The sequence below is a fragment of the Arthroderma uncinatum genome (assembly GCF_011692745.1).
Source record: "Arthroderma uncinatum strain CBS 119779 chromosome Unknown scaffold3, whole genome shotgun sequence".
NCBI lineage: Eukaryota > Fungi > Ascomycota > Eurotiomycetes > Onygenales > Arthrodermataceae > Arthroderma > Arthroderma uncinatum.
This window is the reverse complement of record NW_022983865.1, coordinates 272,719-290,438: the sequence shown is the minus strand read 5'-3', so window position 1 is coordinate 290,438 and position 17,720 is coordinate 272,719. Positions and strand designations below refer to the sequence as shown.

At 50.6% G+C, this 17,720-nt stretch overlaps 7 protein-coding genes across 7 annotated transcripts; 6 read left to right on the top strand and 1 right to left on the bottom strand.

The window, feature by feature from the left end:
• Nucleotides 1-1,099: 1,099 nt before the first annotated feature.
• Nucleotides 1,100-1,828, top strand: GIQ15_03888 (uncharacterized protein; the record flags this gene model as incomplete). The annotated part of the gene is made up of 1 exon (XM_033551305.1): nt 1,100-1,828. One exon carries the CDS (start codon nt 1,100-1,102, stop codon nt 1,826-1,828), a length of 729 nt encoding a protein of 242 aa, XP_033405035.1.
• Nucleotides 1,829-3,137: 1,309 nt separating this feature from the next.
• Nucleotides 3,138-5,047, top strand: GIQ15_03887 (uncharacterized protein; the record flags this gene model as incomplete). Its single annotated transcript, XM_033551304.1, has 3 exons — nt 3,138-3,181; nt 3,231-3,441; nt 3,500-5,047. 3 exons carry the CDS (start codon nt 3,138-3,140, stop codon nt 5,045-5,047), a joined length of 1,803 nt encoding a protein of 600 aa, XP_033405034.1.
• Nucleotides 5,048-5,650: 603 nt separating this feature from the next.
• GIQ15_03886 (uncharacterized protein) lies at nt 5,651-8,432 on the top strand (the record flags this gene model as incomplete). Its single annotated transcript, XM_033551303.1, has 7 exons — nt 5,651-5,945; nt 6,021-6,378; nt 6,433-7,018; nt 7,071-7,778; nt 7,848-7,914; nt 7,966-8,115; nt 8,173-8,432. 7 exons carry the CDS (start codon nt 5,651-5,653, stop codon nt 8,430-8,432), a joined length of 2,424 nt encoding a protein of 807 aa, XP_033405033.1.
• Nucleotides 8,433-9,001: 569 nt separating this feature from the next.
• Nucleotides 9,002-12,003, top strand: GIQ15_03885 (uncharacterized protein; the record flags this gene model as incomplete). Its single annotated transcript, XM_033551302.1, has 6 exons — nt 9,002-9,041; nt 9,189-9,223; nt 9,307-10,113; nt 10,172-10,800; nt 10,859-11,075; nt 11,131-12,003. 6 exons carry the CDS (start codon nt 9,002-9,004, stop codon nt 12,001-12,003), a joined length of 2,601 nt encoding a protein of 866 aa, XP_033405032.1.
• Nucleotides 12,004-13,075: 1,072 nt separating this feature from the next.
• Nucleotides 13,076-13,930, top strand: GIQ15_03884 (Ser/Thr protein phosphatase superfamily protein; the record flags this gene model as incomplete). Its single annotated transcript, XM_033551301.1, has 1 exon — nt 13,076-13,930. One exon carries the CDS (start codon nt 13,076-13,078, stop codon nt 13,928-13,930), a length of 855 nt encoding a protein of 284 aa, XP_033405031.1.
• Nucleotides 13,931-14,631: 701 nt separating this feature from the next.
• GIQ15_03883 (40S ribosomal protein S22) lies at nt 14,632-15,398 on the top strand (the record flags this gene model as incomplete). The annotated part of the gene is made up of 3 exons (XM_033551300.1): nt 14,632-14,764; nt 15,064-15,133; nt 15,209-15,398. 3 exons carry the CDS (start codon nt 14,632-14,634, stop codon nt 15,396-15,398), a joined length of 393 nt encoding a protein of 130 aa, XP_033405030.1.
• A 693-nt stretch (nt 15,399-16,091) lies between these two features.
• GIQ15_03882 (phosphoglycerate mutase family protein) lies at nt 16,092-17,317 on the bottom strand (the record flags this gene model as incomplete). The annotated part of the gene is made up of 5 exons (XM_033551299.1): nt 16,092-16,194; nt 16,261-16,809; nt 16,894-16,979; nt 17,022-17,189; nt 17,282-17,317. The coding sequence occupies 5 exons, from the start codon at nt 17,315-17,317 to the stop codon at nt 16,092-16,094; spliced, it is 942 nt and encodes a 313-aa protein (XP_033405029.1).
• Between the last annotated feature and the right edge of the window lie 403 nt (nt 17,318-17,720).

Here is a 17,720-nt window from a genome sequence, read left to right as displayed (position 1 = left end):
CGCAACACATATACCGGGGGAGATAGCGCGAACCCCAGAAGCTGGCTATGCCAGTAGCAAGGCCGGGGAATGTGATGGTGCCATCCTGTTTGTTTGAGTTCCGAGATTGCTTTCTCGTCCCACAATATGATCGTATAGGTGGTACACTTCTAGTTCATATCTAAAAGCCAGGATGGATGCAACGAGATGCATCCTGTAGGATATAAACCTGGATCAGATAAGGCTTCCTTCAGTGCCGGCATCATACTGCCACAATATATGTACCGTCATCGCCCCAGAATTATGCAGTTGATATAAATTGCTGCATTTGGTGTGTGGTCAGTTAGAAGTGTAGTCCAATGGGAGCCATCGGCCATAACCCTCTAACCACGAGTTATAGCCAACTACTCAGCCTCTTTTTTTTTTACCTCAGCCTCAACTTCTTCCAACCCTTGCAAGCGACGAGAAGTTTCATGCAATCAGCCAACGAGAAAACAGCCGAACGCAGGCAAACTCTGGGCGGACTCCGGTGGAAGGGTATCTCACTAGCAACCTGCATGGTTTGCTGCTCATCCGCCTGTTGACCGTCCCGGCCGCAGGACTCCACGCTCACGTATAGTTGACTACAGACTATAGATCATGGGGGGCGTAGCCCGTACTCCCATCCAGGTTAACATGCCTCTGGGTTAGGCGAGGAAACATCTCGTGGATGTCTATGACCGATCGCGGGGTCTGCCTTGTTTAGAGCTTCATTCACTGTTTCGGATTGAATAAAGCTACCACTGCTTACTATTTAAATGCAAGCAGCCGCGCCATGGACTATCTGGTTTCTTTCAATATCAACAACATATAGCTCTAGAAGTTCTCTAGACCATTGACATCACGGCATCTTCACATTACTCTCAGTTGGCTACAACCAGCAAAGATGCCGCTCTTTGGATCATCATCATCATCGAGGTCAAAATCGCCTCTATCATTCTTAAGCCGACAGAAAAAGAGCTCTCCCAATCCACCAGTGGTCTCTACTACGGCGGGATACCCTCATCTTGACCCTCCGCCAGCTTACACTCCAACTTCAACATCTACTACTTCGTCAATAGCACCAAGCTTCCCCGCCCCGATGAACTCCCCGGCTGCGTCTACGGACAAGGCCGACTCGTTCCTCTCTCAGTTTGATACCGTGTTTCTCATAGATGATAGCGCGAGCATGCGCGGCGCAAACTGGCAGGCCACAGAGAGCGCCCTGGCCAAGGTCGCCCCGATATGCACGGCTCAGGACAAGGACGGAGTTGAGATATATTTCCTAAACCACCGCTCCGAAGCACCGGATGGAGCTTATTCCAACATCAAGGACACTGGACATGTGCGTGAGGTGTTCACCACCGTGGCTCCGCGGGGCGGCACTCCGACAGGTGCAAGGCTGATGCATATCCTGAAACCGTACCTGAAGAGGTTTGAAGAAGCGTCCAAGAGCATGACGCCGGATGAACGAGATGAAGCTATACGGCCACTAAACATCATCGTCATCACCGACGGCGTCCCGACGGATGACGTCGAGAGCGTAATAATACTGGCTGCGAAGAAGCTGGATAAATGCAATGCGTTACCGTGGCAGGTGGGTATTCAATTCTTCCAAGTCGGAGATGACCCTGACGCTGCAGAGGATTTGAAGGAGTTGGACGACGCGCTGGCGGGACAGAATAACATCCGGGATATGGTCGATACCGTACCATGGGATGCTACACAGAGCGGCGGTGGCCTTACGGCTGACGGAGTGTTGAAGGTGGTGCTTGGTGCCGTACACAAGAAGTACGACCGAAAAAGCGCCGCCGGAGGACGACAACGATAGACATTTTTCTTTATTGGCTTCGGTTATACGACTATTTCTCTTGATAGTTTCCCCCCTGTGTTACACTGTCACGTCGGCGACGGATTGGCAGACATGCTTCATTTCTTCATTGTTGCAAAGGGGCTGGTGGTCTAGTTGAACTATTCCGGGAGCCCTGTATCCTAAATCTAATGATAGAGAGAAATTAAAGCAGAGTATTTGAAACTTCGTCCCCTTGTCTCTGACTGCACATTGATATATCAGCACGGCAAGCCCATGCTCCCAACATTTGCGTCGGCGGCTAGGAGTCTACGCCCTTGACTCTGCCCTGAATAGATCGGATAATTTCAACATGCAGGCCAACACCTGCAAATAGCAGCGACACGATGGAACGAATTGGCGACTAATCAAACATCCGTCCCGCGAAGAAAATGCCCCCAGGGCCGGGCGCTTAACGACCGTGGACGCCGCACAGCCAACCGATGCCAGAGTTTCATGCCTGGCACCACCGAACATGAGACAGTGCATTGTTCGCCCTTGATGCGCATATTCCTTGACCTGCAGGGAGATCCTCATGGCGCTGGCCAAAGAATCCAATCAAGACGGCCCCGACGGCGTCCGCAACGCCTCCTGTGCGACGAACTGAGTATGAAGAACTCGGGATCCTGCAATCATGGCGCTCGCCGCTCAGTGGCTGAACGAGATCCGCAGCCCAAGGTCGCTAGCAGGCCTCGATAGTGGCCCTTCTCGAAGTTAAGAACTGCTAGTCTGCTGAATCCCTGCGGGAAACGGGCAAACGACGCTGGCTGACTGGGCGAGTTGGGTAAATATAGCAACCCACAGCCAATTTCGCGGCGTCGAGCTGGGGGTGAAGAAGCTCGCTGAGTGGCCGTCTCCCCTGGCCGGCATCAAGGGACCGCAGGGGAGATGACGAAGAGAAAAGTCGAACCCAGACAAGTCCACCTTTGTCCCGGCCCAAGCCCATTGGTCTTGTTATATTAGACGTCCGCATCTTCAAGAGCTCCTGAAACGAGAGCTGGTCGTCCAGAAGGCGGTTTCAAAACGAGGTTCAATTATAGAATCATCGCATTAACACAGCTGCGACCAGACGGCCGACGGGCAGACTGCGAGTGCATAAGAACAGCTCCTGGTTCTAGCTATGAAGAGCTCGCAGGCAGAGGAGCTTCGTCTCTTCCTTTGACCTCTCCGATTTAAGTCTCGTCTATATTTCATCCGTCCTTTCTTTTCTTTATTTATTCATTCATTCATTCATTGCGTCGCTGGCTGGTTCCGGCCAACTATTTCCTATCTACTCGCATTCTCCGTCAAAATGGCTGCTCCATCAGCTACCACCACCTTAATGACCTTCCTCGTGTAAGTCTTCCTTGAATCTGCCGTCACGGATAAAGCTGATAGATGCCAGACGCACGCCTCCAACCACCCGGTCCGTCAGTCTGTTTGGGTCCTGGGACAACTTTGCCAAAGGATACCGCATGGAGAAAGACTCGCGCACCGGCAGAGGCCACTGGAGAGGATGCCACACTTTTACCAATATAATATGTGACGGCCACGGGAACCCGATCTATCCAGGCCGGGATGGCGGCTTGAAGATGGGGGGAACATATTGGTACTATGTATGGAGTCCTACCGTCTATACAGAGATAGATATCCGTTGACTGACCTGCTCAACAGTACATTTTGGACGGTGACTTTGACTTCTACAATGAGTCTGAGGCCTGGACTACTTCTTGTCCTTTACTTCCCGGACAGCCACTCAACGTGCTTAATGTCCCTATATACCTGCCTCCCTCAATTACTTCCCATGGCCGCAACGATAGCACGAGCTCTCAGCTGTCTGTCCAGCAAACCATGAACCCGGAGGATAAGTATATCAACCCAAGGCCGCCGCCGCGCCCTCAACTCCCGCGTCTGGCCACTTCTCCAGCTGCTCTTGCACCGCATGAAGCCCGTGGTTCTCCCATATCACCGGCGGGCGCACATCCCACGCACGGCAGAAGCTTCTCCCAACCTCGCGCGGCCAGTCGTAAGTTTCGAGTCGGTGGGAAGCTGTCTCTCGATCTGAAACTGCCCATGAGCAGTCTGGCTCCCAAATCCTCTGGTCTTCGCACTGCATTTTTAAACCGTGTGTCGCCTCGTTCCGCGAGCCATGAGAATCCAGAGAAGTATACGAAGCAGGGAACACCAATGCCTGAGATAGGCTTGACCAGGAGCACGCCCGTTGCCAGCCCTGCTGTCCCCAATAATCAGTCCAAGAGCTATTATCTACGGCCAGAGTATCCCGGCACATACTCGTCCTCATCTTCCGCTCTGCCGTCTCCGTGCGGCTCACCGGCCGACCTTGTCATCGACGACAGGCTCCTTGCTGCTCCTGGTTTCGATTATAGCAATGATAACAGTTCGGGCCCGTCATACCCTACCAGCCATGGCCAGAGCCGTTCCAGGTCCAAGAGTCCAGCCCATACGCCTCTTAGGAATTCTATAAATTATGATGCCAGCCCCAAATCTTCAGACACGAGCAGCCGAACGTTAGAGGTCCCCTGTAAGCTTGACGTCGCTCCCTCTCCCACGGACCTGTACTCCAAACGTCTCCCTACGCTTCCCAACAGCCCTTCCTCCGTCTTAGATGAATCATACGGCTCCATGTGGACCTCCAACTACCCGCCCCTAGACCTCGAGCACCTACACAGTCACTTCTCAAAATCTACGGTGGCCTCACGCCCCGACTCTCCATTACTCCCAGGCGGCAGCCGATTCTCTGAATGCAGCACAGACACAGAAATAGTGTCTCCGTGCTCCATGACGTCCTCGTCGACATTCAATAATGAGACGAATTCTCCGGACAACTATAACTTCTCCACAAGCACGTCGCTGGATAGTAACCTGTCAAGTATTGGTTCCGAGCACAACAAAGACGAACCGATCTCCAAGAACTATACAGATTGTTTTGGGATTTCTGACCTTCATATCGATCATCAGTCCATAGACGGAGTCAAAGATGAACCTCCGTTTTCGTGGATGACGTCGGACCCTTTCAGCGATGAGAACCCCAGCCGCGTCGCATCTGGCAAATCATCGTTCGCCGTACTCAGTCCTCGAACGCAGGGGTTCAATCATAATGAAGACCATCCTGATGTTACTATCCATAACATGATGCAAGAACTGATTGATGAAATGAGCTATCTCGGGGATATGATCGATGCTAGCCCCGATCAGTTCTAACCTTTACACTCTCGTTTTCCACCTTAGCCGTCTACAGTTTCATTTTAGGTGCATTTCTGCTGCAATTTCGGTGCACATATCTGGCAGAACAGGCGTTTGAGGGCTCTTTTGTTTGTTTCTTTGTTCGATCTGGTGTAAAATCTTCGTTGTTCGAAAGATATAGACGTCAAGGCTATAGCCCTTGTTCACTCAATATATACTATCTACAAAGACCGTGTCAATACTTCATCTCAGCGCGTAAACCTTGTAATCTGGCCACTATTTGAGTTAAACGTCAACAAAAACTTTTAAATGGTAAAAATCGAGCGTATTAGATCTATTGATATTAAGGAGATCTTAGTCGCTAGTGAAGAGTGTAGACTAGGAGTAAATAAAATATATTTGGTGACCAGGAAGTCGCTGCTTCAAGTAAGAAACAAAGCTTCATTCCATCTCCAACTCTCACGCACCAACTCGAGATCACCGAGATACATTAAAAAAACATCTCAACGTCTATGCGTAAACGATAAAGATGAACCAGTTACTTTAACTAACTGTGAGGATAATAATATATACCCCCGATACCATCAGGTGCGCGACGGAGTGGTTTACCTGGTGCCCGAGATGGCTTCACCAGCGACAACCACCATAGGGCGCGAGAGCACACCCGCCATCGCGGCCGACACAGATCCTCCAACCCTCAACTCTGTGGCCGAAAAGGAGCTCTCTGCAAGATGCAAGCCGCATGCGTTTGCGTACTGTCCGAACATGGACCTGGTCGCCGTCGTGACTGAGGACGAGCAGGTGAACGTCTATCGGCTGAACGGGCAGCGAGTGTTTGGCGGGGCGTATGGGCTGGGAGAAGACGACGGAGAGGGAGGGCTGGTGAGAGCAATTGGGCTGAAATGGAAGGAGAATGGTAGGTTGATGATTCAGTTACTCCTACGCCTGTCTTTACGGTAGTGCTGTGTGCTGGTTGCTAATGCTTGGATAGGACGCGTGCTGGCCGTTGCATGCTCAGATAATAATATACGCCTGCTGAGCTCGTATAGTGGGAAGATGGTGCATATACTCAAGGCACAATCACCGCCTATACCGTTCTCCTTGCCGCAGCGGCCTCCTGGAACCGTTTCCTGCATTGGATGGGGGGTCAGCTTCGCGGAGACGGGGAGTCTATTGAAAAACTTGAAGGATCCAGAAGGAAAGCTATCCCTGGACGACCTTTTGATGTCTGATGCGAAGCTATCCTCCCACCTAGGTTTTCTCAAGGCAGATTTGCCCCGTGAACTATCGTTGTTGGATATTGAAGGGTCGCTGCCGAAGCTCAGCACTTTACCATCCACAGGTGACGAGTATGTTGGACCTCTCTCTATTCGTCGAATTTAAATGCTAATTCTGTTTTACAGCGACGATGTCTTTAGTAGTAGAGTATCGCTTGATTCTATTTTCCACTCCCCTGTGAAGAACCCAGGGGATTCTGTGGATGTGTTGCTCGCCGGGCTGGACGATGGGTCAATCCATATGAGAATATTCGAGAGTTTCGAGATCGGTTCAATAAATGTTTCCAACTCATTGAATGGCCCGGGGAATGATAACAGCAGTAACAGCAGCACGAGCAACTACAAAGCTCTGGCTCACGCCTCCCATCCGATGAGTTCGACCCATGCGCTTCTCTTCCAGAACGACGACGGAATGAAACTCCTAGACCTGGACTTACGGTTCATCACCAAGGCAGGCCGATACCTACCCTTGCTTGCATCGAAGGTGACACAGCTGCAGAACCTACTACGGTACATCAAGCAAGTTCAAACACAGATCCACCTAGAGTGGAAGACTGCACGGGAAGTACCTATTCGGTACCTACGCGTAGTGAGCGAGGAATTACAGGAGCAGTGCAATTGTGATTTTGTCACCGCTACATATCATCTAATCGTTACGGGGGATTGTTTCCCACCCCTGAAGGAGTTCCTTTCAATAGTGATTGGGGAGAGGGTATGTCTCATTCCTTGATTGACTGCAATCCGCCAGCTAACCATTATGCTAGGGCCATAAACGCTGGGAAAAGGTTGTGACTGGCGGTTATGAATCTCTCCGACGGCTTACCTATGAATGTCTGATGCCAGCCCTGGAACGCTGTGGCGTACTCCTGAGTAGGCTCATGGGACTCTCAAAATATCACCGCATAAGCCCTATCTTAGGCCTCGAAACGACGTTCCTAAAGGAATGCGTTGCGACTCTAGACTGCCTGAGCCTGTTGGCACACAAGGTCGTGCTCCATAGCGGCGTAGAGCTAAAGGAGTTCCATGCGTTTGCAGATTGGATGCAACATGAGATTAAGCTGCAGGCTGCGGATCCGTCGTCCTCAACCGTGGATGAGCTGATGGAAAAGGCAGATGCGGTCGACTACGGAATGACGTTGCGGTATGTGAAGGGGGCGCTGACATCTAGTGCACTACAAGGGTTCATCCAGGTGCCCGATCCGGACGGTGAGAAGCGATGGGATATTGATGTGCACGACGGGACCTTCTACGAGGAATATAAAAAGGCAGTCTCTCGCTATGAGTCTCAGGGGACGGTTGAAGGGCTGTCGATACCTATGCTAGGCGACCTGACGGCTCGACTGGCAGCGCAGTGTGACAGGGTGTTCAAACAGATTGCAGAGACGCAGCGAAGGGGGACGCTGTTTCGGTCTACGCTCCAGCTGAGCGAAGACTGTGACAATGTCGTCCTTGACATGGCAATGAACTTTGAGGTGCGTACTTTAGTTGCACCTTGGTACCTATATTTTGCACCGAAGAAGCTAACAGGCAGGCCATTACAGGAGTATGAGGGTGAGAGTCTATCGTCCGTCTATATTGCGTCGAAATCGCGGACCATCCCGCATAGATGTAGGTCCTCCTGTCCGCCGCCGTGGAGGAAGCTGGCTGACCGGTTGACAGTTTATATCTACCGGAACATTCTCACCGTCGTAAACGGCGTTAGTTCGACCAAGGCCAGCCACCTGGCGACGGTCGACCTTGGCTCAGGAAGCATCCGCGACCTCAAGTTCGTGGAGGACGGCACCTTGATGCTGCTCTGGAGTTCGAAAGGTATGCAGAGACTAGACCTCCGTTCTTATATGAAACGCCAACTGACCCTGTTACAAGCATCCTGGCACCTCGTCAGCGTTCCCTATCTTGCCAGCAAGCAGGCCAGGCTCGAGATAGACTTCGCATCCGTCGACGGAGGCCTGGTTACGAGCCTCGATGTCCCGGACCGGCTGGTTTGCCACGCATTCTCCCAGACAGCCGAGCGAGAACCAGCGCATCTCGAGGTCAACGGGCGCAGGGGACGGCGAGTCGTGTGCGTTTTGTATGCAGACGGACAACGGTACTCTGTCCTCGACCTGGACAGCGCCCTGGACTAGATAGTGTAGACTAGATATCTGATATAGCCGTAACCAGCAACTCCCGCAACTCCAACCTCCAACCTCACGCTGCAACCTGCAACCTGCACAAGCAGCCCGTAGACTGCATCAGCTATATCTCCTTCATATTTCCTTACTGTCTACCGTGGTGTTTGCGGCTGCTCGTTCTCCTGGTCGCGGGGCACTTGGGAATCCGCAGAGCTAAAGAGCCCACCCTCGCCCATTTTTATTTATTGTTGTCAACAAACTGTTTTTCTTCCTATTTTTTTCATCCTCGCTCGCTCCTCCATCTCACGCCCAATTACTCCTCGCTGCATCGCCTGACTCCTGTTCCTCGCTGCCAGGACGGTTCTCGCACTCGTCTCGTCCTGCTCGCCTTCTGCTCGCCGTCGTCCTTTTTTTCCTTTGCGGCGTAGGGACCCCCAGATAGCCAGATACAGCACGCGCAGGGGCAAAAACTCCTCCTTTACGAGCTCTCAATACCTCTTTTCTTTCTCCTTCTTACACTCCTTTCTACTACGTTCTCCGTCTGCTACTCTCCGTGAACGCTCCAGCTGTGCTCTCCCATCATGGATGTCAATCAGGTGTTGGCCAGCACCCTCTCTGCCGGTACGTAGGCTGCTATCTCGACCTCCTCCCTCCATCCTCCCCCAGTCACCGCTGGTGGGAAAACAACCCCAAGACCCTCAAGAACTTGACTGATCCGGTGCCCTCGTTCTCCGTGTTCCATAGATGCCGCTACTCGTCAAAATGCAGAGCAGCAGCTACTTCACGCCGCAGAGGTCGACTTTGTGCGTCCCACCCCCTACAACCCCCCAAAAACTCACCTCCAAGTCGCTATAAGACTAACCGTGTATACGTTCTACTATGGCAGGCCGGATACCTTACAACCTTAGCTGGTGAGCTTGCCAACGAAAATGCAGCCTCGTCGATCCGAACAGCCGCCGGTCTCGCACTGAAGAACGCCTTTTCCTTCCGAGATATTGCCCGTCTGAGAGAGGTACAGGGGCGATGGGCACACGGCGTCGACCAGCAGGTCAAGAAGAACGTCAAGGAGCTGGCTTTGAAGACGCTGGGCGCATCTGATGCCCGAGCCGGCCAGTCGGCCGGTCAGTTCATAGCCTCCATCGCGGCGATAGAGCTGCCCCGCAATGAATGGCAGGACCTTATGAACCTGCTCGTCCAGAACATCAGCACAGGATCAGATCATCTCAAACAGGCGTCCCTGACCACGATCGGCTTCATCTGCGAGTCCGAAGAGCCCGATCTCCGTGAGAGCCTCAACGCACACTCCAACGCCATCCTCACGGCCGTCGTGCAGGGAGCGCGACGGGAAGAACAGAACCCGGACGTCCGAAATGCTGCCATCTCTGCGCTCAGTGATGCTATCGAGTTCGTGCGCACGAATTTCGAGAATGAAGGCGAACGGAACTATATCATGCAGGTTGTCTGCGAGGCTACACAGGCGGAGGATACACGGATACAGGCCGGTGCTTTCGGCTGCTTGAATAGGATTATGGGCATTTATTATGATAAGATGCGCTTTTACATGGAGAAGGCGCTGTTTGGATTAACGATTATGGGTATGAAGAGTGACGAAGAAGACGTGGCCAAGCTCGCTATTGAATTCTGGTGTACCGTTTGCGAGGAGGAGCTTTCCATTGATGATGATAATAATGTGGTATGTTCCGTTCCCTCCCCTATACTTTGGCTATAGCCGTGCTAACATCCCACTCCAGGCACAAGCCGAAGGATCGACAGAGGTCCGGCCATTCTTCAGTTTCGCCCGCATCGCCTGCCGAGAGGTCGTCCCCGTCCTCTTGCAGCTAATGACCACCCAAGATGAAGATGCCAGTGACGATGACTACGACGTTTCCCGCGCCGCCTACCAGGCTCTGCAGCTGTATGCCCAGACCGTGCAGGCCGAGCTCGTCGGGCCTGTTCTTGAGTTCGTCGAGCAAAACCTGCGCAGCGAAGACTGGCATCACCGTGACGCTGCCGTCTCTGCCTTCGGTGCCATAATGGACGGCCCAGAGCATGAAACTCTCGTCCCCCTTGTCCGCCAAGCGCTGCCAGTTATGATCACCATGATGGAAGATAAGGTCGTTCACGTTAGGGACTCGACTGCTTATGCCCTTGGTCGGATTTGCGACTACTGCTCCGGCGCCATCGAGGTTAACGTGCACTTGCACCCTCTAATTTCATGCCTCTTTAACGGTCTGGCTAGCAGCCCCAAGATTGCCGGATCTTGCTGCTGGGCTTTGATGAACCTTGCGGATCGGTTTGCCGGTGACGCTGGTGCGCAGACTAACCCCCTGAGCAAGCATTTCCAGGATAGCGTTACTTCGCTTTTATCCGTTACTGAGAGGTCGGTTGCCCCCTTTGTTGTGAATATTGTAGGATTCTTATGCTAATAATTTTCATAGAGCCGATGCGGACAATCAACTACGTACCGCTGCATATGAAGTGCTAAACTCCTTTGTGACCAACGCAGCTAATGACTCGCTACCAATAATCGCTACCCTGTCCGATGTTGTCATTCGGAGATTAGAGCAGACTGTGCCAATGCAACAGCAAGTTGTCAGCGTCGAAGATCGTATCACCTTGGAAGAGCTGCAGACCAGCTTGACCAGTGTCCTCTTGGTACGTGCTAACTCTCTCACTTTGCAAGACGCACATAACTAACACAAATGTATAGGCCATCGTCCAACGCTTGGAAGCTGAAATCAAACCACAAGCTGACCGCATCATGACTGTCCTCCTTCAGGTGCTGACTACCATCCCACCGAAGTCCAGTGTGCCTGATACCGTTTTCGCAACTGTTGGTTCCCTTGCCAGCTCTCTGGAGGCCGACTTTATCAAGTACATGGAGCCATTCAGCCCATTCCTCTACAACGCTCTCGCAAACCAGGAAGAGCCCGGTCTCTGCGCCATGGCCATCGGTCTAGTGAGCGACATCACCCGCTCTCTAGGAGACAAAGTCCAGCCATTCTGTGACGCGTTCATGAACCACCTCCTCAACAACCTCCGGAGCAACAGCTTGTCCAACCAGCTTAAGCCCGCCATCCTCGAAACATTCGGCGACATCGCACAGGCCATTGGCTCACACTTTGAAACCTACCTCTCAGTCGTTGCACAGGTCCTTCAACAGGCCTCTGCCGTCACTGCTAGTAGCGATGTTTCCTACGACATGATCGACTACATCGTGTCCCTGCGCGAAGGAATCATGGACGCTTGGGGTGGCATCCTACTTGCGTACAAGGGTGCCCCCAATGTCAATGTTCTTCAGCCGTATGTCGAATCGATCTTCCAGCTCCTCCACCTCGTGGCACAAGAACACTCTCGCAGTGAAGGCTTGCTACGCGCCAGTATGGGTGTCATCGGTGATCTGGCCGAGGCGTTCCCCAATGGTGAATACGCATCGTTCTTCCGCAATGATTTCATATCCTCGTTGATAAGAGAAGCCCGAACAAGCCGCGAGTACGGACCACAGACTATCGAGACTGCTCGTTGGGCAAGGGGACAAGTCAAGCGCCAAATCGGCCTTGCTACTGCTGCATCGATGTCCTAAGGTACCCCTGTAAGACGGATGTTGTCGTATGACAGGCTCACTTCAACTTGCATCGGCACAGTGCAGTAAAGTCGCAGTCAGAGTTGGCCGCTGCCACCGAAATAGCGTATACTGGAACGGTTATACAGAAGGCCTATCCGACAGCCCTCCCAATGCACCGAGCACAGCACACCATCACCACTAACCCGTCCTAGTTGATGTTAACTGCTTGTCGTTCCACCAAGCCCATATGAATCGAATCGCATCGCATCGCATCGTCCCCCCCTAACCCATCCCCCCCATGCCTGCCCACTACCCTTACCCCCGTTCGCATCCAACACTATCCCTCGAAGCTTGTTAACTGAAAAGGTTTCCGTCCCCCCAACCTTGCCCCCAAAAATCATGTATGCCCCCAAAATCATGTATCCATTTTATTAAAAATTAGACCCGCTATATTGTAGAGAAAGGGTTTGATTTGGAAATAGCATTGTCCCTTCCATTCCTTTCTCCCTTGTTTTTTCGTTATTCTATTTCCTCGTTATGCACAAGCGAGCATGGGCCAGAAGTGATATGAATGTCTTGTTTTGTACCTTTTCAGGGGAGTGTATGGAGAAAAAGAAGAGAGGACCTTTCCCTTTAATGTTTTCTACCCGTTTCCTATCATTACTCCCCCAATTTCCCCCCTTGACTGGTTTTATTCTTCCATCCCACCGCTTTTACGCCCCATTGATTAGACACATTCATGTCCCTTTCCTTATCCACATTCCCCAGCACCACATCTATTTAACTATTCATTTATCGGTTCCTATGTCATGTCCTTCCCACCCATATTTAACCCTATCGCCTTAATCGACCATCAGTAATAACACACTTGATCTGATTCATGGTTGCAAAGTTAATTATTCGTGACGATCGCATTTTCCTCGATGCTGTATCCCTCGATACTGTATATCCTAGAATATGACCTTGTAGCGGCATCCTAGATGGGAGGCTGTTTCATCGTAATTCGACCTTCGGGGGGCTTGGCTTCCAACAAAACAATATCAGGATCATGTTGACCATCGCATTCCAGTAAGGCCAACGAACAGTAACCATGCCTCCACGGATTCAAATACTGTCTGACCTTCACTTAGAGGTCAGGAACCAATATAGCTCCTTTCAAATACCCGCTGCTGCGCCGTTCCTGATCCTTGCGGGCGACATCGGCCAGCTAAGCGACTATCGTGGCTATCTACAGTTCCTCAGCAACCAATGCCGCCAGTTCGAGCGAGTGTACTTGGTCCTTGGGAACCATGAGTTCTACGGAGTCTCTCGACACGAGGGACTAAAACTTGCGGCATCTCTAGAACAGGAACCAGAAGTACGGGGTAAGCTGTCCATCCTGAACCGAACACGAGTCGAGCTTCCTGGATTCCCCAACATAACGCTGTTGGGATGCACGCTGCAGTCTAGAATACCCCCTGAATCGGTGGAAGCAGTTAGCGGCCGTGTTAAGGACTTTCATCGTATTAAGGACTGGTCCATCGAAGACCATAACGCCGAACATAGAGAGGACGTCGAATGGCTGAGGGATCAGATTACCAGTCTGAGAGACGGAGATAGAGCATCCAACCTGGAAGGACAGAGGAGCATTATCGTCATCACCCATCATGCGCCTTGCATCAACGAGAGCAGCCGGCCGGAACATGTACAGAATCCATGGACATGCTCGTTTGCAACAGAACTACTTGACCAGGCTGTTTCTCCCGCCAACGCCATCTTCTCGCAAGTGCAGCACTGGGTCTTTGGGCATACGCATTACACGACTAGCTTCATCAAGGCTGGCGTCAGACTTGTGAGCAACCAACGTGGCTATACGGTTAAGCCCAAGGACGAGTCTTCAAACTGGATGAAGCTGTTCAGGAGTAGCCTCCACGAGTTCAATGTTCGAAAGACGATAACACCCTAACTTGACATAATGACGACAGCAATGATGCCACTTACATATCTCTCTCCTCATCATCATCTTCTATCTTTCCTCCTATTTATTCTCTTTACTCTTCGTCCAAACGGGAAGATGATGCTATCACGTGATATATTAGCTAAGACACCAAATAAAGCCCTAAGCCCTAAGTCTTGGCACACACTCGCAACTTCAAAACTTCAACTTCGACTTCAACGACCGCGAATTTCTTCTTCTTCGTCAACCGCAAGCTACAAACACCCGCTCTTCACCAGTCTATCAATCGAGGTATGTGATAACCCTGCGCTGCTCCTCATTTCGATGCCCTTTAGTTAGCCTGGGGGAAGCAATCATCGCCGAATGCAGGCTGCGTGCCTATGCCAGGACGCGATGATACGCATTCCCTCTGCACACGGCACGGGCTGAAGAACCCTATTCCCTCCATCAATTACTCTCGAAAGAGAGGTTTGGCGAGTGGAAATAATGAAAAAGGGCACTCTTTGCGCTCGGAAAGGCTGCTGAAGGCTAACTCGATCAATCCTGCTTCTTTTTATTTTTTCTCGCCTTCTTTTTGAGTCACCCTCTGGGATCGGATAAAAAGGAGCGAGAGAAAATAAAAAAGATTGAGGATTTTCTACAATAGATACCTCATCTCCAAAACAGAATCGTTTTCGATTTGAGAATCTCAATTCCACAATACCGCCAAGATGGTCAAGACTAGTGTTCTGAACGATGCGCTTAACGCCATCAACAACGCCGAGAAGGCTGGCAAGCGTCAGGTCCTCATCAGACCCAGCTCCAAGGTCATCGTCAAGTTCTTGTCCGTCATGCAGAAGCACGGTAAGTAACGAATGAACTTTGATTTCTTGCTTTCAACTTTCGTTTGATCTTGTCTCCCAACGATGTATATCTCCTCTTTCCTCCCACCGCGTCGGGCTGATAACTAGGCGGTTGTTTCGAATTTAACCCACTCTACAACGTCCGCCCTTTAAGTGTTCGATAGATTAAAATATTTCATATTGGCGACGATCTTACAAGTTTCTTGTCTTATCAAAGCTTTTTTTTTTTGATGTTTTATGATTTGCAACGTTTAATTCATCGCCACATCTATATTTTACTGACACGACATCCGTCTACAGGCTACATTGGTGAATTCGAGGAAGTCGATGACCACCGATCCGGCAAGATCGTCATCCAGCTCAACGGCCGGTGTGTATCCAATCTTCCTTCTGTTCAACTGTCCAATTGGGTACCTTGCTAATCATTCGTCTTTCCCCAATATAGCCTGAACAAGACCGGTGTCATCTCTCCCCGCTACAACGTTCAGCTCCGTGAGCTCGAGAAGTGGGTCGTCCGTCTCCTCCCATCTCGTCAGTTCGGCTACATCGTCCTCACCACCTCTGCTGGTATCATGGACCATGAGGAGGCCCGTCGCAAGCACGTTGCCGGAAAGGTCATTGGTTTCTTCTACTAGATTCTGATTCTTTTCCCAGCCCCTGCAAAAACAAAAGTGTTCAATTAATGGAACGGGGGATACCATGGCGTTTTTTCCCTATGACTGAGCGGGCGCAATACATTTTATGATTTAACGATGTATCCAATTCTTCACGACATTCAATCGAAGCATCAGTGCTTTTTTAGATAGTGAGAGGCAACTTTTATGCACTCATCTAGATCCTTGAATGCTATGGTTATCCCTTGTCGAGTATTCACCTCTTCGTCTTTCGTTTGCTCGGTCGCACATCTAATGTTAGCCCGTAACATTCTCGCCGTATCGCTTTACCGGCCCTCGAGTAGCTGTTCTTGTTTGATATTAGCATTAGTCTGTATTTATGATGTTCCGTCACATTCGCTAGCCACCATGAAGTTTGATCCGTGTAGTGTTGTTATACTCTTAACCGTCTCGAGGGCCATGCTACATCTAGTCTTTTGTAGGGAGGGAGGAAGAGGCTATAGCTGCTACGCTCTGTTAGAGATGACAATCTAGGCTCTTTGTATGATTTTTATCTGGACCTGGTCCAATAAATAGCCCATATTGTTGTTTTAATCTAACCGTTGTCTTAAATCTGCACAATTCTTCGTAAATCTATATATTGGATATCGTTAGTGTATCTCAAGCCAGACTCTAAATATAAGGGCAAAAATAGCAAGGAAGCGTCTATGAGTGTCAGAGCTTGGTAGTTGTCCGGGAGGAGTCTTCCTTCGACCCGGCTTCTGCTGCCACTACCGGCGCGGGCATTGAATTGAAGTCCTCTTCTCCATGGAAGTGCCTAATAAGGTAGTGAACATCAGTCAGTAGATAAAATTTTCAGGCGTGAGAGTATCGAGTTACGTACCAACCCCTTTCTGCTCCATTGCTCAGAAATCCACATTCTCCATTCACAATGCAATCCCATCCACCACCAACACCTCTCCCACTACGCCACGAAGGTATTCTTTTGCCAGAAACCATTTGGCTGCCCTCCCCGTGTGTCTCATTCTCCTGGGATGACACCGGTCTCTGGTTACGCCTCCTAAACGTACTTAATCCCGCTGTAAAGACCTTGAAATCTTTTGTGGATGAGTCGTCTGGCATCTGCCCCGTCAAAGCCCGGCCCATGGCTATCAATGGTGCAGCGTGTGCACATATGATCAGGGAATAACTCTCCCGAGCAGCCTCTGGATGCGTGCGTTCATATTCGTGAATCTCGTCATCTACATCGGCAATGATAACTTCCAGAGTTGTTGCGACACGATCATGGAGTTGGGCTATTGTCTCTCCACTCGGGCTTGGGTAAACGTGTGCGGTGTATGAGGGGGAGATCAGTGCCGGAAACAAAGGATCGAGAACATCGAATGATGCAGGCGACGGATGCGTGAAGAAAGACGAGGACCCGAACCATTCCCTATAACAAATTAGCTAGCTGATAAAAGCCATAAAATTGAAAAGGAGAGGACGAAGTTTCTCGTCTATAAACCCAAGAGCTTACCCAAGTCCGTTCTCGACCCGGACATTCAGGTCAACATTTTCCTTCTTCTCACGCCCTTGAAGCTCTCTCAGCAATTCCACTGTCGGCTGTATAGTTTGTAGACAGCGGTAGAATGGGCTACAGTATACCCGGCAGGGTTTCGGTTTGAACTCCGCGCTGCTAACATGAGCCGCCAGTTCATGCGACTGCTTTACCCCAGGCCCAGTCAGGGTTGGGTCGACGGGAATGCCGGTCGGAGTCGGGTAATTAGCATGGTAAGTCCCCGTAGAGAGATCTATGGACCAGTTTAGACGAAGCTGAATTGGTTATTTGGGCTGTCAATATAGTAGACCGGGCCTGGACATCGCGGGGGATATATAGCAGCAGGGAATAGGAGTCAAGGACTTACGCCATGCCTGGTCAGGTAGATGGTATCAAGGGGCATTTGAAGCCAGATATTCCCTGCACAGAGTCCCTGTATCGTCTATAATATAGTTATACCGCTTAGTGGGAATAATAGTTGTGTTGGGATTGAGGGAACGATATATAAAAAGGATTTAATATTTAACTCCCATCGCTAGTGCCGAGGTTCCCCAGAGTTTCCAAAGTTAACTTAATAGTTAATACACAGTTAGGATACGGAGGATATAAATATTAGTAGTATGAGCCCTCGTTACAACTACCTGGTCGTATATGAATGGACAAAATACAATTTTGAATTCAGTTCGGCGGAGTATATTACAAGCTGAAAGACGATGCCAAAACGCTGTCGAAGGGTATACACATAACAAGTCGCATGAAAGAAAACGTTAGAAAAGTCAATTAGTGGTTCAATAAAAAGCCGAGTG